The sequence below is a fragment of the Rhincodon typus genome, chromosome 21, assembly GCF_021869965.1.
Source record: "Rhincodon typus isolate 14 chromosome 21, sRhiTyp1.1, whole genome shotgun sequence".
Classification (NCBI taxonomy): domain Eukaryota; kingdom Metazoa; phylum Chordata; class Chondrichthyes; order Orectolobiformes; family Rhincodontidae; genus Rhincodon; species Rhincodon typus.
Window position 1 is genome coordinate 34,224,469 of NC_063352.1, and position 27,225 is coordinate 34,251,693.

The window sequence follows — 27,225 nt, forward strand, 5'->3', positions numbered from 1 at the left end:
TTCTGAAGAAGGGTCTAGGCCCGAAACATCAACCTTCCTGCTCCTCTGATGCTGCTTGGCCTGCTGTGTTCATCCAGCTCTACACCTTGTTATCTCAGATTCTCCAGCATCTGCAGTTCCTACTATATATGTAGTTTGGTATTTGTTTAATTTTATGTTTAATCCTTTTGTATAATAAACTTCTGTTTTATTGTTAAAACCAAATCTACAGTCTCATGTTTCAGCAAAATACTGACAATATTAAACAAAAACAAAATATGATCTCTCAGGCCAGATTTCATTTTAGGATCTAACTTGTCCAGTAGCAACATCAGCTGGGATGATATCAATAGTAAGTTTCTACAGATATTTAGAAAATAAGTGGTCTCCCATTTTAGGTAGAGAACAATGGATGCAGAGTTATTCAATATTTTTATGCAAGTTAGATAGATTCTTCATTGAACAGGGAGTCAAAATGTGTACGGGAAAAGACAAGAAAGTAGAAGCTACAATCAAATTAGACACACTCTTATAAATGGCAGAAAAGGTTCCATGGGCCAAATAGCCTACTCTTGCTCTCTATTCATACATATACTCAGAAGACAAATCTGAAATAACACTGCTGACTTGCTCATTCATAAGTTAATGAAGCTGTTTATTAAAGATAGACATTTCCACAAACGTTGCTGCCCAGTGAGAAATGGATCAGACAAGCAGCCAATGAAACTGTAGTTCAACAACATACATTCCACAGTTGAACAAATGCTATGAAGGATGTAATGAAAAGGCAGCTAAACTGCAGAGAATACATTAGGCAAGATAGGCAATATCCAGGACGGTCAACATTGTCATGAAGCCATTACATTAGAGATTAATTCTCCGTTGGGTGGCACAGTGGCAAGCACTGCTGCCTCACAGCACCACAGACCCGGGTTTGATTCCACCCTTTGGTGATTGTGTGGAGCTTGCACATTCTGTCCGTGGCTGCGTGGGTTTCCACCGGGTGTTCCAGTTTCCTCCCACAGTCCAAAGTTAGGTGATTTGGCCACGCTAAATTGCCCATAGTGTTTGGGGATGTATAGGCTAGGGGTATTAGCAATGGGAAATGCAAGGTTTCAGGGATAGGCTGGGGGAATGGGTCAGGGTGGGATGCTTTTTAGAGGGTCGATGTGGACTTGTTGGAGCAAATGGCCTGTTTCCACACTGTAGGGATTCTATGGAAATCAGGGAAGAGATATGAGATTAAACTAATGGCAAGCAAGCCTAGTGTTAAGGCCTCTGTAACATTTCTGTATTTTACAATGGAAAGTCTACATGGTCTTGGTGACTGTACTGTTCCTAAAAGTGACTCGGAATGGCAAAACTGAGGATAGGTTATTTCAGTTGGGCTGGTATACATTACAGTTCAGAAGAATGCGGAGGAGGAATCTAATTGAAATGTCTAACATTCTAATTATAAAATGTGTGCATGCCCATCTCCCCACAAGGGAAATTTAGAGTCTAGTGGCGTATGGAAGTGTCAGTACCTCTGGGCCAGAATGTCTGGCTTCAAATCCCACCTGCCCCAAAGGTGTGTCATTACATGTCCAATCAGGTTGACTAATAATGATTTAAAATGCATGTCACATCTCCAAAACCACTAAGCAATGTCCTTCAAATCACAAATGATTTTATGCCTAAGTTAATAAAAGCAAAATTGATCATGGCTGTGGATGTAAAGATGGATTTTGTGTGAATTATCTGGTGAAGAATTGAATGAGTTGGTTACTTCGTCAACAGCATTTGTTCAGTATTAGCCAGTTTAAATTTTCCCAATTAAAGTAATGCCAGAAAGTACTTCACAAGACAGTTGAATGATGGCAAGGATTTGCTGTCACAGCAAACGTCACATCTGCCCTATACCAATGAATTAGTCCATGAACTGAAATAAGGCGTGTTGTTGGCAATGATCCTAATTAACGCGTCAGACTGAACAATGGCAAGATAGAGTCATCAATATTCTGCAAACATTGAAGCAGTCCTTAATATGCTCTCCCATATCTATAAATCTATCAAAATTTTTGGAGCATCAATTTGATCCTGATACGTCTCCCATATGTTTTATACAGATGATGGGCATTAAGTGAATATGCACTTGAGACCCTAGTAAAGATGAACTAAAACTGTAGTTGTTGGGTTAGGAGGTATATGTTTAGGATGAGCAACTCTAAATAAATGTGTTCAAAGGTTAGCTCCAGTTTTATCCTTTACCAACTGATATCCTGGAATTGAACACAATAGGTTATAGACCAAATGCAGGTAAATAGGATTATAGTAGCTTGGTGTTTATTGGTTGGTAGATGCATGCTGAGCAGCAGGGCCTGGGTCTATGCTGTATGACTCTATGACAAATACAAATGAGAATCAGAGCACTTGAACTTGATCAGCTTGGTCCAAAACATGGGAGCAGGGAAATAAGTCCAGACAATATATTGGTGGCAATCGCAGTAATTGGGTATCGGACACTGCTGAGATCTGTCCTGCGCATTGTTCACTGGTTTTGGTGGGTGGACTGGGAGGCACAAGAACAAATTCCGTTGACTTTTGCCAGTAAATAATGACATGGTGACTGTGAGCATGAAATGCTTATTGTCAGTATGTACACAGATCATTATCTCTTACATTACTCATACTCCAGTAGCTGCATTCCTCCCACTCACTTCTAGCGTCTTGATCAAAGCTTGCAATCCTCATTGTTATTCAGTCCTGTAGCAACAGCTGCTAATGTATTCAAGGCTTATTCCAAGAATCGTCAAGCAGTGTATTACTTTCAAAATAAATAATCCATGGAAAGAATTCTGAAAATATATTTATGAAGAGTGATCAGCCACAGCACAGCACAATCACTGTTCATCATATCACTTAAGTCCCCTACTTAGATTCCTGGAACTCACTACCAGGTATCCATTATTTCACATTTAACCATCTGTACATCTTGGTTAGATTCTACCCGTGCATTGGTACATGTTATTCAAGAGACATAAATTCCTTCAGCGTAGCTACTGTTCTACATTCATTGTAAAATTATTGAAATTGAGTGCCCTCTGCTTTTGAGTGAGAAACCTGTCCGCCAATGTTCCTGTCACCAATAAAATGCCACAAAAGTGGGAGTGTGACAGATAGGCTGTGATTTTATCACACACACACTCCGTACTCCGGCCAACTTCCAGGGGACCTTAAGTTTAGGCTTTTTATATGATTCTGTAGCCTTGCAAATACTCAAAAGTTAGCTATTTTGATTAATCTTATAGATAAAGCAGTATCTCAATCATTGTGATAACAGAATTCTGATGTTATGGATCAGAGAGCTGGCCCCTGTCTCCACTCCCCTGACATTTCCTTGGAGGCAAGAGGGCAACAATTGTAAGTGAGAATGTAGTTGTCAAATATTCCAAGGGATGGTCAATGAGTTATATCATGGGTAAGCTGAGAAAATGCAGGACTAGGCGCTGGACGTTGAGACCTTGAGCAGTGTAACTGGAAATATTGCGAATGAAACAAAAATGATATTGTGGGGATGGATCATATATGCCATTTAGGTGATATACGCAGGAGGTTTTCTGTTTGAATGAGCAGGTTAGATGGAACTTCATCCCTTTTTCTCGTACCATCTTTTGATAACAGTGTCAGACAACGGTGATTGGCTATCCATTTTCAAGATCATGCCCCCTTGTTTTATTGTTTAGGAACAGAAAACTTACATGAGGGAATGGATGTGAACCAATCCAGCATCACCTGTTGGGGAAGAAATTATTTCCTGAATTCAACAGATAATATTAGGTTGTTCATCTTGGTAGGAAGAATAGGGAGGTCATTTATCACTTGGAAAATCAAAGTCCAGTTAGGATAAAACAAAAGTGATCTCTGAGAACAAGCACCTTTAGTTGCATCACTAGTTGGCAAGCCAATAAAAAAAGTACTGGTCTATTGTTGAAGGAGAGAATTAAAAGGTAGGGACATTGTCCTAAAGCTGCACTGAATCTTGATTAGAACACATTTTAAGTATTGTATACAGTTCTGGTTGCCAGATTCTGAAAAGGATACAGAGGCACTGGAAAGGTACAATACCAGAAATAAGTCAGGAAAGAATTGGCAGTTTGAATATCTTTACTCTTGAAGAAAGGCTTGAGGTGACGAAATAGAGATCTTTAAAATTTTGATAAGTCTGGATAGAGCAGTGTAGAATGTTTTCTCATGCAGGAAAGAGCATAACTAGAGGTCCTCAACATAAAATAGTCACTAAGAAATCAAATAGTGAACCCTAACCTTAACCTTTTTGCACTCTTTAGCCAAAGATTAATGAGAATTTGGACAATCACAGGAGTGATTGATGAGGAATTTGTAGATGTTTTTAAGGGGAAGCTAGACAAGCATGTGAGGGAGAAGGAAGTGGACAATTAGAAACACAGAAACATAGATAGGACCAGGAGTAGGCAGGTTGACCTCATCGAGTCTGCTCTGCCATTCAATATGACCATGTCTGATCATCGATCTCAATAACCTAACTCCACCCTCTCCCCATACTGCTTGATCCCTTTAGCCACAAGAGCTATATCTACCTCCTTTGTGAAAACACAATGTTTTGGCCTCAACTACTTTCTGTGGTGGTGAATTCCACAGACTCACTACGTTCTAGGTGAAGAAATCTCTGTTCATCTCAATCCTAAAATGTTCTCCCCTCATCCTTAAATCCCTGGTTCTGGACACCATCATTGGAAACAACCTTCCTGCAACTGACCTGTCTAGTCCTGGTAGAATTTTATTAATTCCTATGAGATCCCCTCTCACTCTTCTAAATACCAGTGAATACAATGCTAACTGACTCAATCTCTCCTCATGCATCAGTTCTGCCACCTCAGGAATCAATTTTGGTAAACCTTCACTATACTGCCTCTATAGCAACAGCATGCTTCCTCAGATAAGGAGATTAAAACTGCACATAATATTCCAGGTGTGGCCTGGAAAGTTATTCTTGTGCTCAAATCTCCCACCATGAAGGTAAATATACAGCTCGCTTTTTTCACTGCCTGCTGCACCTGTATGCTTATTTTCAGCAACTGGTGCACAAAGACACCCAGGCCCTGTTGAACATTACCCCCTCTCAATTTACAGCTATTGAAACAATAATTTGCCTTCCTTTTTTGGGTATCAAAGTGGATAACCTCACATTTATCCACATTATATTGGATCTGCCATCAATTTTCTCAATCACTCAGCCTGTCCAAATCACCCTGCAACATCTCTGTATACTCTTAGATGAGAATGACAGATTCATGTGAGGAAAGATAGAAGGAAATCTAAGTGAAGTGGCATGGACTGATTTGGCTGAATGGCTGGTTTCTATGGTGGATATCTTATGTGAAACTAACTCCATGTTGGTGAAATGTTTACATGGGAAAATGATAGGGTCTATTATTAAGGAAGGAATAGCAGAACAATCAGAAAAGCTTAACACAATCAAACAAAGGGAATGTGATTTTGTGAAAGGAAAATGATGTTTGACAAATTTGCAAGAATTCATTGAGGATTTAATAAGCATAATTGAAAGAAGGGGAACTGGTAATTGTAGTGCATTTGTATGTTCAGAAGGCATTCAGTAAGGTGCCACATAAAACATTTTTGCACAAGATAGGAACTCTCAGTATTGGCAGTAATATATTAGCATAGATCGAGAATTGGTTAACACAGAGAAGACAGCGAGTCTGGATTAATAGATCGTTTTCAGCTTGGAAAGATGTAATGAGTGGAGTACCACAAGGATCAGCCCTAGGGCTCACTTATTTGGTATCTATATTAACAACTTGGAAGAGGAGGCAGAGTATAAATGTACCCAAATTTGCTACGTTAACCTTCTTACTATCAAGATGTGCAACTTGACACACAGTCTGGATAAAGAAGACGAGAGACCGTACCATACTAAGGAATAGTGAATTCAGTTCAGTTCAACTAAATTCAACTAAATGTGATTTGTTTAAATGAGGCACATGAGAACTGCTTCAAAAAGCATTAAACATCTTGGAGTGTGGTTTGAAATGGATTTTCATTTGTTTAAAGCAGCACTTTTTAAAAAAAGAAGTCTTTTGGGAACATCAGCGTTAATTTCAACCAGATGTCCATCAGCCTTACTCGAGAAGAGAACTTAAAATGCAACAGCTACACTCCACGCAGTTTCAATTTCAGATTCCCCATTCCTCATTTTCAGCCAAGAAATGAAGAAATTTAAAGTGAGAAGGAAATGTCTCAGTTATCTGGGATGTAATATGTAGAATACTGGAGTGTTTGCTATAAATGTCATCTGTACAGGATGGAAATATTTTGCTTAATGCAATATGCAGAGGGCAGGAATATTAGGGATGCTATGTCGAGTTCAGAAATGTTTGGAATGATGTGTAGAGGGTGGGAATATTTAAAATGATGTGATGTGTCAACATGTCAATGCATGGACAGTTGTTACTGATTTCACTGGCACTATTTGAACTATTTTCCCAAGTTCAGTGAGCAGTACTGGTGCTGTCACTGGAATATGCTGAGCTGATGCCCCATCCTTAGGTCGTAGTACCTATGGGAAAAATCAAACAGCAAGAAGGAAACACATTCAAGAAATAGAGAGTCATTGTTCACAGGAACATAGAAACTTTCAGCACAAAAGAAGACCATTTGGCCAAACATGCCTGTCCTTTGCTTTTGAGAAAGCAGGCCTACTTAGTCACATATATCCATGTACACAAGATTCATAAGTTCCCCTTACTCCAGAACAAGGACAACTCCATTGTAAAAGTCTTATATGGAAATAACCTTGTTTCCTTTTTAGATAAAATGTCGCAGAGACTAACAACTCTCTAAATCAAAAGGCTTCTCCTCACCTCCCCTCGAGGGGAAATTTGCTGGGTAAGTGGGGTGGGATTGGCAAATGGCCTTCTCTTGTGTGGCAGAATTGCCAGGTGAGTGTCTCTGTTGGAGTGGGATTGATGGGTGAGAGTATCTTTTGGGGCACAGTAGGTGACTCTTTTGGAGTAAGAATTTTGGGTAAGTATCTGTATTAGGATGGGATTAATGGGTAAGTGTCACTTTGGAATGCAATATTTAGTTGTCTATTTCTATTGTGACACAGTGGCAGGTAAATGTCTCTGTTGAGGTAGTATCAATGGATGAGTATATCTGTTGGTAGTGGGATCAGAGTGTGAGTATCCCTGCTGGGGTGGGACTGCCAAGTAAGTGTCTCTATTGGAACAGATTGTCAGGTGTATGTATCTCAAGTAAAAGAAAAACACTGCATGCTGGAAATCTGAAACAGAGAATATTGAAGATACTTAGCAGGTCTGGCAGCATCTGTGGAGAGAGAAAACACAGAGTTAAAATTGAGAGTCCAATATGACTTCATCATTACTGAAAAAGGTTGGAAAATGTTTCTTCATACATTTCTGACAGGGGCAGGGAGGAGCAAAGGCCTACTGCAAAAGATAAAGAGTTGTTTATGGTGGTGAAGAGAGAAAAAAAGATGTAAAATGGGTGTAAATTAACGTGTGAAAGGGAGTATTGCCAATGTAAAAGGCAATTCTTTTAATCTAGTCTACTGTATTCACTTCTCATATTGTGTTTTTTTATATACTGGTGAGGCCTAAGGCAGGCTGGATGACCACTTTGTGGAACACACACCTCTGCTCTATCTGTAGGAATGACTGTGACCTTCCAGATGCTTGCCATTTCAATAAACCACCTCACTCTTATGCTGACATATCTGTTCTGGGCCTGCTGCAAAGATCCAATAATGCAAGCTGGTGGAACAAAACCTCATTTTTCACTTGGGCACTTTACAACCTCTAGGTCTCAATATTGAATTCCACAACTTCACAGCATGTCTGCAGGACATCTGTTCTCCATTTTTTTTACATTTCATCCCATACTCCTTCAAGCCTTTGTTTGCTTGTGTTTTGTTTACTTTGCTCTCAGTAAAGAGGACCCATTTTCTCTCTCTCACACCTTAATTTATACCATTTTATATCATTTTTTCTCCTTCACCACCATAAACAACCCCTTCGTCTTTTGCACTGTACCTCTATACTATCTGCTGCTTTTGTCCCATCTCGACCTCTGTCAAAAGTATTTAAAAAAACATTTTCAAACCCTTTCAGTTCTGAAGAACAGTCATATCAGACTCAAAGCACTAACTCTGATTCTCTCCCCCCGATGCTGCCAGACCTGCCGAGTTTCTCCAACATTCTCAGTTTTTGTTTTAGGTGAGTACATCTGTTAGCGGGGGGGAGTTAATGGATATACTTGAATCCTATCTCTCACTGATTGAATTGTTGAAAGTGAATGGATATAAAGCAAGATTACAATTGGAATTAATTACTCCATCATCTTAGGTTATGAAGGATGAATATCAGCCCGAATTTATGTTCTTTGCGTCTATCTAGCAGCACTTATGGACATTGTGTGTGCACAGATTTGAGTAAATCTGTGTTGCCTTACATTCAAATTATCCACTGAAATTTCACAAACAGTGCTGTATCACCAGGGAGAGTGGAACAACCCCACAGAAGGGAATAAGAGGAATAACTGATTTCCTGTAATGTGCACCAAGTGAGAAGAAAAGCTTTGTCATCTGTTGATGCAAGGAATAAAGCCGCAAGGAAAGTGATACAAGAGACAATTGCACCAGCCTCTTTCCTGCAAATGTCAGTGCGGTTTGTGCAGCTGAAGTTTCAGGCTGCTGGAAACTGGCTGACATCATGTCTTGTCTCATTAAATTGCTACACAGGACAAAGGTAAAATTGCCAGGGCTGTCACTGAGGCACAAAAGAATCGGTAATAAGGAAAACTACAATGTGGTAATTTGCATGGGTGCAAAAAAGATTGTAAGATATGTTCAAAGTGATTGCATCACAAAAGGCTATTGCTGTCAGTTAATTCAAGCTAACTCACCAGATCCTTGCAGTTCATGAATCTCAAAATCTCATGGTTGATTGGAGTCTACAGAATCTTATAAATTAGAGTCTATTTGCACATGTTTCTATACAGAAGCCTGTTTCTCTGCCATTAATCTTCCCATTGATTTTTGCCCATCTGGTATCCTCATCCTCATTTTTCATGCCTATCCTTGTGATTGTCCTAAACTCCAATCCAAAGCAGTTCCTATCATACCCTGTCTTCCCTGTTTAAGTCCATTATTCTAGTATCCAAAGTTCCATAATAACAACTCTGCAGTGCCATGTCTCAAATCCAATCCTATTCTTCTAGTACTCAGACTCTCATAAAAATCTTTGTGTTTCACAGGCACTGTCACTAAGCCTATCCACTGTGCATCCTGTTTCTCATCAAAATTCATATTCTCTGAATTGTTAGTTTAGTAACTAGTTTCACGATTAAAAAATGAGATTTTAAGAGTTTTTTGAAAATATATGTAAAGGAGGAGAGGAGATAAAGTTTACATTGTTCCCTTAGAGGCAGAGGCAAAATAAATAATCAAGGGAATAAAGAAAAAGCACAAATATTGAACAAATATTTTGTGTATATCTTCATAGTAGAAGACACAGACTATACACCAAAGATAGATGCTAATCACAGGGCTAATAAGAGCGAGGAACCCAAGGTAATTAATACCAGCTGAGAAAAAGCATTGGAGAAATTTAAGAGACTAAAAAACAAAATATCCAATAGATAGTGGAGGCACTGGTTGTGATTTTTTAAAATTCCTAAATTATAGAATTGATCAAGTGGGTTGAAAGTCAGCAAATATAACACCTCTTTTCAAGAACTGAGTGTGACACAAAATAGGGAACTTGAGGTCTCTTCCCCGAAATCAGCTGTCAAGAAAATGCTGGAATATTATGAAGGAAATCCACCTGACAGTTCAAAAATCACAGTATGATCAGATGAAGGCAATATGGTTTATGAAATGGAAAGTTTGCTTCACACATTTGTTAAAGCTTTTTGAAGATGTAACTATAGGGAAGACAACGGGATGTCAGTAGATGTAATATATTTGGAGTTCCAAAAGATAATCAATAAGGTCTCAAACAAATAGTTGATTATGCAAGTTAAGGGCATACAGAGTCAGGTGTAAAATAGTAGCATGGATAGAGGACTTGACAATAGCCAAAAACAGAGGTAAGGATAAAAGGATGATTTAGAAGTTAGAAGTTGGAAGGATGCAACTATTGGAATGCCACAAGGATCAGGCTAGGGCCTAAACCCTTTATGATTTGTATGTGTGATGTAGACAAAGCAACTAGAAGTAGTACACCCAAGTATGGTGATGATAGGTGGGATTATAAACTGTAAAAAGGACACAAAAAAAATCACAAAATGATATAGATAGGCTAAGTGACTAAGAGACAAGGTAATGTGAAGAACTATGAGGTTATTCAATTTGGTAGTAAGAATAGAAAAGTAGAATATTTTTTAAAAATACATAAAACTTCAAACTGTTGTTCAGAGAAACTCAGATGTATGCATACAAGGAACAGGTTGGAGTCATACTAGACAAACAAAGATGTTTGAGATAACAAGCTGTAGAGCTGGATGAACACAGCAGGCCAAGCAGCATCAGAGGAGCAGGAAAGCTGACATTTCGGGCCTAGACCCTTCTTCAGAAAAAAAAAGATGTTTGTAGTTGTTGGACATCAATTATTTTTTATCCCAGGACATCGCTGCAACTACTCCTCAGGGTCATGTCCTAGGCCCAACTATCTTTAGATGCTTCATCAATGACTTTCCTTCCATTGTAAGATCAGAGATGGGGGTGTTTTCTAATAATCGAAAAACATTCAACATCATTCATGACTCCTCACATACTGGAGTAGTCTGTGTCCAATTCAACCCAAGCTTGCATGTCGCTCAGGCTGTGTAAATGGCAAGTAACATTTTCACCATAAAAAAGCCAGACAATAGCCATCTCCAAAATGAGACAATCTAACCACATCCCCTTGACATTTAATGGCAATATCTTTGTTGAATTCAAAACGATCAACATCCTATGAATTATTATTGACCAGAAGCTGAAATGTACCAGCCAAATAAATACAAAGACTACAACTGCTTCTCAGATTCTTGGAATTCTGAGGTAACAAATCTCCTAACTCCTTAAAGCCTATCCATCACCTACAAGGCATAAGTCATGATTGTCATGGAATATTCTCCATTGCTTAGATGAGTACAGCTCTAAAAACCTCAAGAAACCCAATACAACACGGGGAAAAGCAACCTCCTTGACTGCCTTGCCACCAACCAGCTTAAACATTCATTTCCTGCACTATCAATGCACAGTGGTAGAAGTCTATAATATCTATAAAATGCAGTGTAACAATTCACTGTGGTTCATTTGACAGCACCTTTTAAACCTGTGACTTCTACTACCTAGAAGGGCATGGGCAGCAGGTGCTTGGGAATATCACCATCTGCAAGTTCCCGTCCACGATACACGCTATCCTGATTTGGAACTATATTGTCATTCCTTCACTGTTGCTGGGTCAAAATCCTGGAACTATCTTACTAATGACACTTTACAGTGGGGGTTACAGGGATGGCAGTGTTGGATACATGGGCGGCAGCATGGATTTCAGCAGTATCCTCCCACTTCTCACCTCTTTCCATGCCAGATGTGAGGAAAATCAAGGCCTTTCAAACCGGCAGGCAGGCCTTTACCAGGAAGGCTACCACTGTTCACACATCCACAGATTAAATCATGGCAAGAGAGAGGAGAGGTGTTGTTAATAAATCACTTAAAGGCTTTACTTAGCACCTGATTGGCAATGTCAAACTTGGGCCTTCCAACCCAGAAATTAATTTCTCAGTTGGCAGGAAATGGGCCAACATCTTCCTACGGCAAGCCAGCCTGACTGTGTGCCATTGCCGCCACAATCCCACTAATTCTCTGGAACAGCAAATTCTACTCAATAGCTTGTTTTCTGCCCAGTGTTTTATTTTATAATGCCATAAGCACCATGACATTTTATTATATTATAGGTGCTACATAAATATAGATGTATGTTGTTTTAGTGTCCAAATGTTTTTGTCTTCACCTTTCTATCTCAAAGTTTAATCCACAAGTTTGTCTCAAAAATTATGTGTTCTTGAAAATAACCATATTTCGATAAAACCTTTAAGCTGGGTTACTACATAGCATCTTAATAATGTTCCATCTTAAATTTTTCCATGCCCATTCATTTTTTTGGATATACTAAAAGAGTTGGGGCAATAAGACAAATGCTATTATCAGCTAAAATACCTTACAATAACACTTAGCTATATGGCACCCACCTCTACTCATGGCTGCAGAATTGTCTTCACTGAAAAAATACACTACTTGCTTTTTCAATTATTCCTGACAAAATTAAAAAAGGTCTCACAGGATCCTGAAGACTGCATGGAAGACATTGTACAAAATCCAAAATAATTTAATCAAATGCCAAGCTTGCTCATATCAATTCAAAGCATACTGTGAAGGTGTTATGCAACACACAACCAGGAAGAAATCTATAAAACATTGGATTATAATGATGTAGCTCCAATAATTCCACTGGGAAAGGGAAGGAGTTGTCTCTTTCTTATTAACTGTCTTTTTAAAAGAGGACAATCTACAAGCTCTTTAATTAAAGTTATTCAGTAAGGAGAGTCAAATCCAGACATCCTCATTTATTCTGTTTTCTTGAATCAAATTAGTAAGAGAGAAAGATAAATGTGTTTTTATTCTATGCAGTGGTATGTTGAATTGTCAGGCACAAAATTTTTAGGCGTCAAGAAGTTTGGAAGCTGCAGGTTTTCATTCTACCTTACAAACAGGAGAAATATAATTAGAGTACAAGTGCTTTGAATGCATTCCATTAGTGAAACAATGATCTGTCTGTTCTTGACATAGAACTAATTATGTGTTGTTCTGCGCAGCAGGTACCAAATATACAGGAGAAACTTGAGCTTTTTTTGGATGGGTGTATCAGCTAACAGAGTACAGACCAGGATTCAAACCTGGGATCTTTGACCTTTCAACTCAGTCCTCTCTAGAGACCCCACAATCAACAATCACAGACCTCTACTTATCCAGGCTCCTGAGAGCTTAGTCAGCTTGCTATTAAGAATAATTAGTTCATACCGCCACAACAGGATACATCAAACATACATTAATCCTGCAGTTGTGAATATCTGCCACAGTCTGAGATTGAGGTGTTTACTTGGAGCATCCCTCATTCTAAAAAAAAACTCTACCTTCTTAATCACCTTCGACTTTTATTAAATGGCTAAGAGGGTAGACTGCCCTGTGGTACATTTTGAGAATTTATTACATTGATAAATTTAGCTTGATTCTGATGAAAGTAATGAAGAGGTCAAAGAAAATATGATTTTTTTATTCACTCATAGGATGTGGCACTGTTGGCATAGTCAGCATTTATTGCACAACCCTAATTGCCCTTGAAATGGTGGTGAGCCATTTTATTGAATTTCTGCAGTCCTTGGGGTGTGGTACAGCAATATCCACAGTGCTCACAGAAAGAGAGTTCTAGGATTTTGACCAAGCAACAGCAAAGGGTCGGAGATATAGATCCAAGTCAGGAAGGGGTGTGGCTTGGAGGTAAATTTGCAGGTCATGGTGTTCCCAAGTATCTGCTGCTCTGATCCGTCAATGTAGTAAAGATTGTGGGGTTTGGAAGGTGTTCTCAAAGGAACCTTCATGAATTGCTGCAATGTATTGCTTATACAGTAGAGACTGCTACCACTGTGAGTCGGTGATGAAGCCAGTGAATGCTGAAGGTGATGAATGGGGTACTGGCTGCTTTATCCTGGAACTAAGTTGCTTTTTGTTCAAGATCAGGCAAAATGACAAATACATGATTAAACAATCCACTTTTTCACCTTCTTGGATAGAGCAGAAGACAGAAGGGCACCTAACAAGGAAAAAAGCTGAACCCAGCAAAAGAAGAATTAAAATCATACTGAGGTTTGCACAAAATTGCATCATATGAACAGTAGTACGCTATTCTGACTGTAATCGCAAATGCAGATTACTCCTACCGCTGATAACCTTTCAATCCCTGGTATAACAAGAATCTATCCACCTTTACCTTAAAGATATTCAAGAGTTCTGCTTCCACCACCTTTTCCAGAAGAGTAATCTATAGATTCTCAATTCTATGAGAAAAAAATGCCTCATCTGTTTTAAATGGGTGACCACATATTTTTAAACAGTGACCCCCTAATTCTTGATTCTTCTATAAGAGGAAATACACTCTCCACATCAAACCTGTCAAGACCCCTCAGGATCTTATTTGTTTCAATCAAGTCACCTCTTAGTCTTCCAAATTCCAACAGATACAAGTCTGGCCTGTCCGACCTTTCCTCAAAACTCCCCCTACTCCAGGTATTAATCAGGTAATATTTCTTTGAACTGCTTTCAAAGCATTTACATCTTTCATTAAATAAGGTGTCTAATACTGTACACAATACTCCCAATGTCGTCTCAGCAATACTCTATACCTGAAGCATAACCTGCCTAGTTTTGTATTCAATTCCCCTGCAGTAAATGAGAATATTCTATTTGCTTTCATAATTATTTGCTAGACCTGCATTCAAGTCTTTTGTGTTTCATATACTAGGATGCCCATGTCCCTCTAGATCTCAGAGCTCTGCATCTCTCAACATTTAGAAAATATACATCTTCATTCTTCCTGCCAAAATGGGCAATTTCAAATTTTTCCACATTATACTCCATTTGTCAGATCTCTTTCTACTTATCCAACCTATATATTTTGTAGTCATTTATATCCTCTTCACAACTTACCTTCGTTACCTATGTGACATCAACAAAGTTGACAACTGTACCTTCTTGTCCTGTCTTTTATATAAATTGTAAACCATTGAGATCCCAGCACTGATCCCTCTGACACACCACTTCTTTACATCTCGCCAAACTGAAAAACAATCATTTGTGTGTACTAACTGCTTTCTATTAGCCAGCCAATCTTCTGTCTATTCCAATTTGCCATTCCCTATATCATGAAGTTCTTTTTTTCTGCAATAATCTTTAATGTGGCACCTTTTCAAATGCCTTCCGGAAATCTAAGGACATCAATGCCCAGAGTCCAAATTAATATAATAGTGCTGGTGTTGATTTATCATTTATTTGCTATAACAACTCACAAAGCCTCTTTTATCAGCAAATTCCAAACCCTCAACTGCAACAAACGAGATGGATAACGGCAGCAGATACTTGGGAATACCACCACCTGCAAGATTCCCTCTAAGCCACATACCAGCCTGACTTGGAACTGTATTACCTTCCTTCACTGTTGCAAGGTCAAAATTCTGGAACTCCCTTCCTGAGAGAACTGCTTGTGTCACTATACTCCAAGGCCTGCTGTGGTTCAAGAAGACATCTCACCATCACTGTCTCCAGGTCAATCAGGCATAAATGCTGGCATGGTCAGCAATACCCACATCCCACGATGAATAGAAGAAACATTATTTGAAACCTTTTAAGTCAATAAATTCCAAAGCATTTCTGAACAATTTGCAGACACTCAAAGTAGAATCTTATAGGAAGGCCTGTATAACGTGCACCATTGTGGCAGAAATGGGCAAGAAATCTAACAAGGCATATCACACGTTGGGAGTAACTCGCAACATCTTTTATGCATTTGCCAAGCAGCATAGTGAGTTTTACACTACAGAGTGGGAGTTGCCAATTATGGGGGACTGGAGCTTGTTAAAAGTAATTAATGCCACAATTCACCTTATTAATATTCAGCTATCTAAACAAGCACACCAAATAAACTACATGTCAAGAATTCTCAACATAGAAGTCAGACAATTATATGGCAATTTCAGCTCACCACTGGCTGTGAACAGTCTCCATGTTGGTCAGCACCAAAAGCAGGGCACAATCCATGGCCATCAGCTTTACACACCGCTGGTTCATGGACATTCGTACCCAGTATCTGTAAACCCTTACGATATCATGGCAACTCTCTGATCCATTTGCAGCATGCTTAAGAAGCAAGGACTTGCAACTGCTATTGAAAGTCTTCTGCAAGGACACATTGTGCAGAAGATCATGCACCAGTTTATGGATTGGACCAGACTGCATCTGTGGGGCTGCCCACTTGCTCTCCGAGTGTCTCTCTACATTCTGTCATAATTTGCCTTGCCATGCCTGTTAGTGCTAAGACACTTAAGCCTGAGCCAAAGGCTATCAGCATTGCCATACTGACGTGTTCCTTTTCGCAGATCTACAGACAGACTACTTGACATGATTTTCATTGGGAATCTGTCCAGATGTGGTCTTTATGAACAGAAAATTGAGACGTTAATCTAATACCTACAGCACATGCCAGCTGCCTGCACAGCAAACACACTATATGTTTATTCAACCAAATGACCTTCTTGGAAACTGAATGGTGGCTAGCCCTCTTTCCAGTCAAGTGGAGGGGCATCACCTGTCAGGAATATCGGAACTCCTCAGTCATAGGCAAAGATGGACACAATCCAGGGGCTTGATCATGGTCAGTCATTCACTTGGGCAGTTTAAGGTCAATGGATCTATCTGACTACAGTGTGAGGAGTGTACAGCAGTTAGTCTTGGGGGGCCAACACTTGCAGTCAAGGGATTTGCATATCGTTAGTTTGGGAGCTGCAAACACAGCAGTCAGGGGTCTGGTCACTCATGTCCATGGGCTGCTTGTTAAAGTTGGTCAGAAGTCTAGGGTTAGTACAGTCTGGGGCGGGGGGGGTTGGTGGGGGTAGTCTGTCTGTGATCATTAAGGAGGGTTCAGTGGGGGTTCTGTAGGAACAGCAGTGGGATCTCTTCCAAAAGGGGTGGGGGAGTCAGGAGTCAAGGCTGCCAAGAGAAAGTAGAGGCTTTTGTAGAGGTGTGGACAAGAATTGTGACATGGGGGAAACTTGAGGTGTTTGAGGAGTTAGGCAGAACAGCATCGGAGGTTACAGTAGACTACAGAAGGGGCCACTGGCAGTGACCACCATGATAGCCTTCACAGGATTGAGTTGAGGACCAGAATAGGTATCAATAAGATGAAACATCAGGGATCAGGGGACAGGGAAGTCATAGATTCAAATTCAATGGGGTGAGTCTCCACATGGAGGAGGGAAATGTGCTGTTGGGTAGTGCAAGATAAAAGGGGACATGGAGGCTTAGGAGGAAGTTATTGGTGACCAGGAAGAGTCCAATGGTGATGGTATCCATTGCACACTGCGTTCCCTGCTAAGACCTGCTGTTCTCTACAAGCAAAAAGCATCCGGAAAATGGCTGGGACATCAGGGTGGGTGGTGTTAGTTTGATGGGCAAAAGCAGCGGCATCCACAGCTGCTGGAAACTAGGGCAGATACGTGAAGCAGGCAACTGAAAAATGTAGCTACATTTAATTTGCAATCATTTCATTGCCCATTTGCAATGCATGTAGAGTAACTGTACTTAGTGTCCAATGCTGGGCAAAGATGATTTGCACCACTCTATAGGTCTTGCAAATTGAGCTCCAATAATACTCAACTAGCATCAATGACTTAAAAAGAGGCCAAAGACAACCCATTACTTGTGCGACTCCCAAGGGTGCTGTGGGGTGGGGGAGGGGGGGAGAGTGTCAACCATGTGGCATGAGCAGCGTGGCTTTGTGGTTGCTGTGCCATTAACTTGTTAGTGAACAGCAATGCCAAGCTGTCAATGCTTGTCCAGATGCATAGCGGCCTTCCAAAGGTGGAGCAGACACAAGAGCTGCTGATCTTTAAGTGGATATCTGCTGAGCGGTGAGTTGTTCCAGGAACAGTGCATGGTAAAATGGGGATGGAATTGAATGCCAGGGTCACCTAGGAAGTGGAGTAAGTAATGAGGTGAGTTTAGTTAGATATGTAAGAAATTTTGCTCGGCCTCACAATGGAAAACACTCAAAAAATGTAGATCCAACATGCATGAAGAAAGGTAAGGTTCAGCTCTCAATTTCATTATAAAATGCCATTGCAATTCTTGCACTGACAAAATTTGGAATTATTTTGTAGCAACAGCGTTCTGAAAACAGCGATGAGATAATGATGGGTCAATTTATTTTTGGTGCTCTGGCTCACAGGTATGTTGGCAAATACACTGGGAGAACTTGCTTTTCTTCCAAAGAATCTCAGTGTTTACCTAAGTCTCTAGATTAGCAGGATTTAAGCATTATCCCATCAGAAGAACAGCAGCATGGACATGTAACAAGTACTTCATTGAAGGGCTATTTCCAACACAGTGTATGCAACAGTTTGTGAGTCCATTTTAATACTTACATCTGCGCATTCATATGAATGTATATTAATTTTTATGACTGTTTACCTGTGGCAAAAATATTGCTTTTGTTGAAAGATTCTAGGTTGTCTTGACTTTAAGCCAGTTGCCTAGCATAAATCTGGAAGTAACATTAATCATTTTGGTTTATGGTCATTTTCCATAGCTCATACATTTTATGCTATTGTGAAAGGTGATCCTAGTAATAACAAATTATCCAGGATGACCTTCATCAATTGACAAAAAGGATAGATACACATTTTTTAAAAAGTTTCAGCATGAAGGAATACAGTCTCATGTAAGGGAGCAACTTTGACGCACAATTTGGTGGATAGGGAGCTTAACATTGTGTCTTAAGGAACCAGTGGTTTTGAAAGTTAGCATATTTGCACACAGGTAATTCTGACTATCAGGCCAATATTGTTACTGGTTCTTCATCTCAACCAATTTACCCAACCTTCTGCCCTACTTCGTTGTATGTTCTTTGTAAACTTATATTCAATTCATTTTTGAACCATACCCATCGTCTCTGCCTCAATCTAGGATCATCTGAGGAAGAAGAAAATATCAACCAGTAACCTGGCATCCTCTTAAACAGGTTGAGGGTCAAACACTGCATAAACCCTGTGTCAAATAAATCCCCTGACCTATCCTTCTTCTCAACCCAAATCCCTCATGGTAGGACATTATTTCCAATTTAAAATCATGCAGCACAAGGCATTTAAGAAACTAATATATGTAGAGTCATTTTCACATGTAAAGAATGCTGTCATGCAAGTAGGCATAAGTTTAGCTTTACAAACAATTGAAAGCTACACATTTTCTGTTCAATTTTCATGATCAGATTGCGAGGTGGTCTATTTCCAAATGAGAATTAGTGATCAACTCTATTCATAGTGATGTCCAGCACCACAACACACTACACGGAACTGTGTATGTATCTACAGAACCATGTAATCAAAAATATTTCATGTTGCACTACAACCCATAAAGGTGTAGAAATCCTGTGAAATGGAGAAACCATCACAAATATACAGCTCTGGATTTTCATGTCTGTTCAAAGGTTAAGATCAGTCGGTATTATTTCTTTTGCATTTTCCTACCTTTTTTGAAGTGAATCTTTCTTGTCTGCTGACCCCAAACTCTGAAAAACAAAAGAAGAACCCTTGTCACACAGAACACAAGACACACATTGGATCAATTTTATGTTAAGGATTGCTGGCATCACCCAGTCCATGATAAACTTGCATATATACGTGGGGAGGGTAGTCCAATTATGTACAGGTGGGAACTCACATCTGCAGGTCATTCTACCCACCCAACTTTTAAACATGAGGCCCACCCCAACAGCAGAATCAGTATCTTTAGCAAACAGATTAGCAATGTTTCTAAACAACATCCTAAGGATCTAGCTTCTCACAGCATAAACTCTAATAATTATACAACTTTCTAAATTTGGACAAAAATAAGTTAAGCAGCAACTAATTGCAATTGTTGCTGATGTTAGTAGTATTGCCATATACAGAAAGCATATTTCACTGGATATGGGTTATCATGCTAAGCTATTCAGACAAGTTATGGCTATCATATTAATTCATTATCCTTGGTTAATAGTGATGACAAGATAACTGTGTCTTTATCTGATTATGAACTCAAGGACATTAGTTCCTATATAGCATTTCCTTGTTTCAATTCTCCATGCTGTCAGTATCCCCCGTATGAGAATATGTTATGATCTGGCTTGATACACCATAATATTTCACGAATACAATGCATGTGAGAACCAAGGGTAAGAATATAAGTGGTAGAATTCTAGATTTGTGTTGAAACACACCATAAAATCTTTGTATACATATTTGAACAAAACAAACATAAGCAATAATGACTAAATAGATATATTGAAGAGGCAAGTTAGTTACCTTAAAGCATATACACAATATATACAACTTAGATGTCAACGTTCAGGATTAACATGAGGTAAATATAAGTAAACAGACAAACTGCGGTTGATCATCCCACAGTCTGCACTTTAAATGTCTGACTTCATCAAGACATCTTGATATTAGTGACACTGGGCTGAAGATAAAAAAAACTGGCAGCTTTCATGAAGGGTTTTTCTCTGTGAGTCGGATAGAGTTTTCTTACTCTATTTTCCCAAAATGGTCTCATGACCTCTGCACCACGGCAGCATGGTGCCTCACTCATCCTATTCTACCACAGGCGGAGGCTGTTATTGGAACCTCCTGGGATTCCTGGCATCAATGTCACCTTTAAGGCCCATCAAGTACTGGAAGCTCAGTGTTGCCCAGAATGCTTTGACTACCTACTTTAGACCTGTCTGGCAGAAGGTAAGTGACATACTGCTTGACCAATAGGGCCATGGAGGTCCTGCTAGATGGTGGGTTTATGCAGCCGCTGCCCATGGAGTATGTCTTGTGATGCTGAACACTGATGTAGGTTTGGAGGAACAAGTGGCACACTGGAATCATCAGGTTATTGCTCCGAGTTTCATATCAGGAATTGTCATCATCAAGTTTCTATCCAGCAAGTAGGAGAATAGGAAACAGTATATCAATGTGGTGAGATAATGAAACAAACCACAGTGAATTTTAAAGAAACTCAGCAGGTCTGGTAACATCTGTGGTGAGAGAAACTTTTGCAGTCTGATATGACTTTTCTTCGATGAGTTTGCACATCTTACGGATGATGCCAGACCTTTTAAGTTTCTCCAGCATTTTCTGTTTGTTTCAGATTACCAACATCTGCAGTATTTTGCTTTCAGATGAGTCTCGGATGTTAACGTGTGCTAATGCAAGCAAACAGGCGTCTCGCCTCTCACTAGTGAGAAGCTCAACTTGTTGTTCAACACTTAGTTGGAAAATTGAAGTCTTAGCTCTCCACGGTGGAAAGTTCTTCAAGGCTGATCTCACGTGATTCCCCAAACTTCCCCACCAATGCCCACGCCATTTGAGGTCTGGGAAGATTCGGTCAACTACCAAATCCCATTAAACCCTGGTGTCTTTTGCAAGGAATTCCAGTTCTTCACTTTAAAAATCTGACTTTGGAACTCCCTCAAACACCACTCTGACTCAGACTGCCTCAATGACTGCTAACATTTTGGTAGCTCAATCTCTCCTCCTATGACTAAGTTCCACAGAATTCCTGGGACTGTTCCCAAGCATCTAATTACGGTCACAGTTTCAGATTTTATCAAACAGCTAGCTTCACCAATTCTACTCTACTTTTCCAAGCTCCAATCTTATAAACATTGCTTATAAGCTTCTTGTAGTCCACTCTCAGCTGTACTGAAAGTATCGATGGCTTGCAGGCTTTCTCTTCTTTAACTGCCAGTAATCAAATCATAACCAATGTCTCCCAGTAAATACACATTCAGATAAATTGAAACCACAGAACTTTACTAAGCTCCATCTATCACAACGACACTGCAGTCTGCTCCAAATTCCTTTAGTGGACCTTTTGGGATTCCTTTGTGGCTAATTCAGCTGTAACTCCCTCTGGACTGCCATTACTGCAAGCTTTGAAAACACCACCTCTCCAGCTAAGTAACCTGCTATTTATATAGCTCTGTCTTCTATTCTTATTCTGTTAAACAAACATGGTAACGTCCTAAACTGACATTTGTTTTACATATTCTGGCAATCACTAAATCCCAGCATTTTAATACCTTAGTCAGTGGCTTTAACCTTGGAAAGCAATAACCTTTAAAATGGACTGGACCTCAAGGTGCTTCAGTTGCATTTATTCCAATTTCTACTGTTAAACTTTAATTTCTAAATCTAAAAATGATATGCTAAAAGACATGAAATATGAAATAGAAGTTTGCAACAATACAAAGACTCCTGTTGAAAGCCTTCTTCAATACAATTGTATCAAACATGTCAAAGATGATAGATTGTTATAAGATGTACATACAGACATCATTTGATATAATAATACTGATATTCTAACTTTGAGAAACTAAACTGGATAGCTCTGAAATCAAACTTGATTATTGTGACGCATGATTGCCCCACATCCATTCAAAATGTTCAGGAAGTATGCAAACTTCATGTTAACTGCTAATTATAATGACCATAGTGTGAACCCTGTGGGTGGCAGCGCACTGCATCAGGGCATCCAAGCTTAATCTAGCATTTAAAGCTATCTTTTAATACTTAAGGGTAGTTTGTAGCTTTTAAAGACAAAGTGCATTTTGGCTGCCTGCTGAAAATGCTTTAAGGGTGAAACACCTACAAGACACAAAAGAAATTATGCAACCAGCTAGAGAGCTTGTCCCAGGCTTTCAGATACCACACTAGAAGCCTTGATGCAAGAAGTGGACAGCAACAAAGAGATTTAGTTCATTCAAGAAGCTAGGAGGCCCTCTAGACAATTACTGAGAAAACATAAGGAGCAGATAACCAGAGGGATCAATGCCAGCAATCTAGCACAGGGGACCTGGATGCAGAGTGAAAAACATTTAATCATCACTCATGAGCATGTAGTCCACGGCACCCTGCACAATGATGAAGACTTCTATTTCAGTAAAGTCACCTGCACGTTCCTGTTTCTCTCTGTTTAGAAGACAATGAGGTCCCTTCCTGAGTGTACAGAGCATCTGCCACCTCCTGTATGTAATAATAGACAGCAAACTGAGAGTTGTTTGCTACGTTCCCTGTTCCAGCCAGAAAGATGCATTTAAAATAAAATTCAGTGTTATGTTCTTTTTCATAGCCATTGGCAGCACCCAGCTTTAAGGTTGTATGTCTGCTGCCCAGAGGTGGCAGAGTTCTTTGACCATTTCTTTGGTGTATCATAGGTACTTCCAGTAAATGATTTGGACGTGAATATACAACGAATGATTAGTAAGTTTGCAGATGACACCAAAATGGGTGGTGTAGTGGTCAGTGAGGGAGGTTATCTCAGACTACAATGGGACCTTAATCAGATGGGCCAATGGGCCAAGGAGTGGCAGATGGAGTTTAGTTTAGATAAGTGCGAGGTGTTGCATTTTGGAAAGGCAAATCAGGACAGGGCTTATACACTTAATGGTAAGATCCCACGGAGTGTTGCTGAACAAAGAAAGCTTGGGATGCAGGTGCATAGTTCCTTGAAGATAGAGTCATAGGGAGACAAGGTAGCAAAGAAGGTGTTTGGTACACTTGCCTTTATTGGTTAGTGCATTGAGTATAGGAGCTAGGATGTTATGTTCTGGCTGTGCAGAACATTGGTTAGGCGACTTTTAGAATACTGTGTTTAATTCTGGTCTCCCTGCTATAGCAAAGATGCTGTTAAACTTGAAAAGATGCAGAAAAGATTTACAAGGTTTGACCTATAGGGAGAGGTTGAAAAGGCAGGGAGTATTTTCCCTGCAGCATTAGAGACTAAGGAATGACCTTACAAAAGTTTATAAAATCATGAGGAGCATGGATAGTGTGAATAGCCAAGGTCTTCAGGGTAGGGGAGTCCAAAACTAGAGGGCATACATTTAAGGTGAGAGGGGAAATATATAAAAGGAACCTAAGGGGCAACCTTTTCTCGCAGAGGGTAATGCACGTATGAAATGAGCTGTTAGAGCAGGTGGTGGAGGCAGGTACAATTACAACATTTAAAAGGTATCTGGATGGGTACATGAACAGGAAGAGTTTAGAGGGATATGGGCCAAATGCTGGCAAATGGGACTAGATCAGTTTAGGATATCTGGTCAGCATGGCTCCCTCAAAATACTACGTAGATGAGGCCTCCTACTAAGAACCCTTTCTTCTCCTTATCCTCTTTGCTATCTCTGCTCCAACTCCCTTTGATGCTTCAGCACATATAGCACTGAAACTACAACTCTTGTAATTGAGATAAAGTGGTGTGCTCAGAACTCTTACAGTAGCAACCAATGTTGTCTCAACATCCAGCACCACATTCCTTGCAAATTTCACCAAACTTTATGAATTCTAACACCTAGCACTCCATAAACTCAGCAAGAATCAGCAAGAAGTAATAAGATCCTATCCTGGAAGCTGAGTGATGACTCTTTAAAGAGCATTAATGTTGTGGGGGTGACTTGTAACCCTATGCTGAATGCATGTTTAGCTATGTATATTTAACGTAGGGAGTTAACTAGAGCAGCAAGGTCAAGAGGACAGGTCATGGTCTGACCATTTGGAATACTGAGAGCAGTTCTGGACCCTGCACCTAGGGAAGGATGCGCTGGCATTGGAGGGAGTCTAGAGGATGAACAGCTTGTCATATGAGGACTCTGGATCTATACTCAATGGAGTTTAGAAGGATGGGGTCGTGGATCTGATTCAAACTTACAGAATATTGAGAGGCCTGGATGCAGTGGACATAGAGAAGATGTTTCCACTAGGACCTGAGGGCAGTGCCTCAGAATGAAGGGATGAACCCTTAGAACTGAGATAAGGAGGAATTTTTTCACAAAGAGGGTGGTTAATCTGCAGAACTCATCACCTCAGAGAGCTGTGGAGGCCAAGTCATTGAGTGTATTTTCAACAGAGATAGATAGGTGCTTTATTGGTAAGGGGTTCGAGTGTTACAGGGAGAAGGCAGGAGAATGGGGAATTGAATGGTGGAGAAGACTCGATGGGCTGAATGGCCTAATTCTGCTCCTGTGTCTTTAAGAACATGGAACATAGAACATTTAACAGTACAGCCCAGTTCAGGCACTTCGGTCCACGATGTTGTGCCAACCTATTATCCAACTAAGATCAATCTACCCTGCATACCCTACATTTTACAATCCTCCATGCACCTATCCAAGAGTTGCTTAAAAGTCTCTAAAGCATCTGACTCTACTATCACTGCCAGCAGCGCATTCCACACGCCCACCACTCTCCGTATGAAGAATCTACCTTTCACATCTCCCCTATACCTTCCTCCAATAACCATAAAATTATGCCCCCTCATAATAGTCATTTCCACCCTGGGAAAACGTCTCTGACTATCCACTCTATCTATGCCTCTCATCATCTTGTAAACCTCTATCAAGTCACCTCTCATCCTTTCGCTCCAATGAAAAAAGCCCTCGCTCCCTCAACCTTTCCTCATAAGACCTGCCCTCCAGTCCAGGCAGCATCCTGGTAAATCTCCTCTGCATCCTCTCTAAAGCTTCCACATCTTTCCTGTAATGAGGTGACCAGAAGTGAAGAAGGGTCTAGACCCGAAACGTCAGCTTTCCTGCTCCTCTGATGCTGCTTAGCCTGCTGTGTTCATCCAGCTCTACACCTTGTTATCTCACAATATTCCAAGTGTGGTCTAACCAGAGTTTTATAGAGCTGCAGCATAACCTCACGGCTCTTAATCTCAATTCCCCTGCCAATGAAAGCCAACACACCATACGCCTTCTTTACAACCATATTAACTTGGGTGGCAACTTTGAGGGATCTATGGACGTGGACCCCAAGATCCCTTTGTTCCTACACACTGCTGAGAATCCTGCCATTAACCCTGCATTCTGCATTCAAATTCAACCTTCCAAAATGAATCACTTCAGACTTTTCTGGATTGAATTCCATCTGCCGCTTCTTTACCCAGCTCTGCATCCTGTCAATGTCCCGTTGCAACCTACAACAGCCCTCCACGCTGTCCACAACTCCACCAACCTTCATGTCATTGGCAAACCTACTAACCCACCCTTCCACTTCTTCATCCAAGTCATTTATAAAAATCACAAACAGCAGGTTTCCCAGAACAGATCCCTGCGGCACACCACTGGTCGCCAAGCTCCAGGCTGAATACTTTCCATCTACTACCACCCTCTGTCTTCTATTGGACAACCAATTCTGTATCCAGACAGCCAAATTTCCCCGAATCCCATGCCTCCTTACTTTCTGAATGAGCCTACCATGTGGAACCTTATCAAATGCCTTGCTAAAATCCATATACACCACATCCACTGCTCTGCCTTCATTGATGTGTTTTGTCACATCCTCAAAGAATTCAATAAGGCTTGTGAGGCATGACCTGCCCCTCACAAAGCCTTGCTGACTATTTCTAATCAAACTGTGCTTTTCCAAATAATCATAAATACTATCTCTCAGAATCCTCTCCAATAATTTGCCCACCACTGAAGTAAGACTGACTAGTCTGTAATTTCCAGGATTAGACCTATTCCCATTCTTGAACAAGGGAATGTCATTTGCCACCCTCCAATCTTCTGGCACTACTCCAGTGGACAGTGAGGACGCAAAGATTATTGCCAAAGGGGCAGCAATCTCTTCCCTTGCTTCCCGTAGTAACCTTGGGTATATCCTGTCTGGCCCAGGGGACTTATCTATCCTCATGTTTTTCAAAATTTCTAGCACATCCTCCTTCCTAACATCAACCTGTGCGAGCATATCTGCCTGTTTGATGCTGTCCTCACAAACGTCAAGGTCCCTCTCACTGGTGAATACTGAAGCAAAATATTCATTAAGGACCTACCTCCTCCGACTCAGCACACAAGTTCCCTCCACTATCCCTGATGGGCCCTACCCTCACTCTGGCCATCCTCTTGTTCCTTACATAAGTATAAAAAGTCTTGGGGTTTTCCTTGATCAGACATGCCAATGTTTTCTCATACCCCCTTCTAGCTCTCCTAAGTCCATTCTTCAGTTCCTTCCTGGCTACCTTGGAGACCTCTAGAGCCCTGCCCGATGCTTGCTTCCTCAACCTTAAGTAAGCTTCCTTCTTCCTCTTGACTAGGTTTTCAACATGTCTTGTCATCCAAGGTTCCTTCACCTTACTATCCTTTCCTTGCCTCATTGGGACAAACCTATCCAGTACCTGTAGCAACTGCTGGCTAAACAACCTCCACATTTCTATCGTGCATTTCCCTGAGAAATCTGTTCCCAATTGGTGCTCTGTAGTTCTTGCCTAATAGCACTGTAATTCCCCCTCCCCCAATTAAATACTTTCCCATACCGTCTGCTCCTATCACTCTCCATGACTATAGTAAA

The 27,225-nt window shown here is 40.3% G+C and overlaps 1 protein-coding gene across 2 annotated transcripts in view; it reads right to left on the reverse strand.

Annotated features, from left to right (window-relative positions):
* LOC109930588 (ankyrin repeat and fibronectin type-III domain-containing protein 1-like) overlaps positions 1 to 27,225 on the reverse strand; it is a 745,821-nt gene that overhangs the window by 225,150 nt on the left and 493,446 nt on the right. For both annotated transcript variants that reach the window (XM_048609794.1, XM_048609793.1), the window contains exon 5: positions 19,381 to 19,421. In XM_048609794.1, the coding sequence (XP_048465751.1) occupies positions 19,381 to 19,421 (41 nt within the window). The remainder of the gene's footprint in view (positions 1 to 19,380; positions 19,422 to 27,225) is intronic.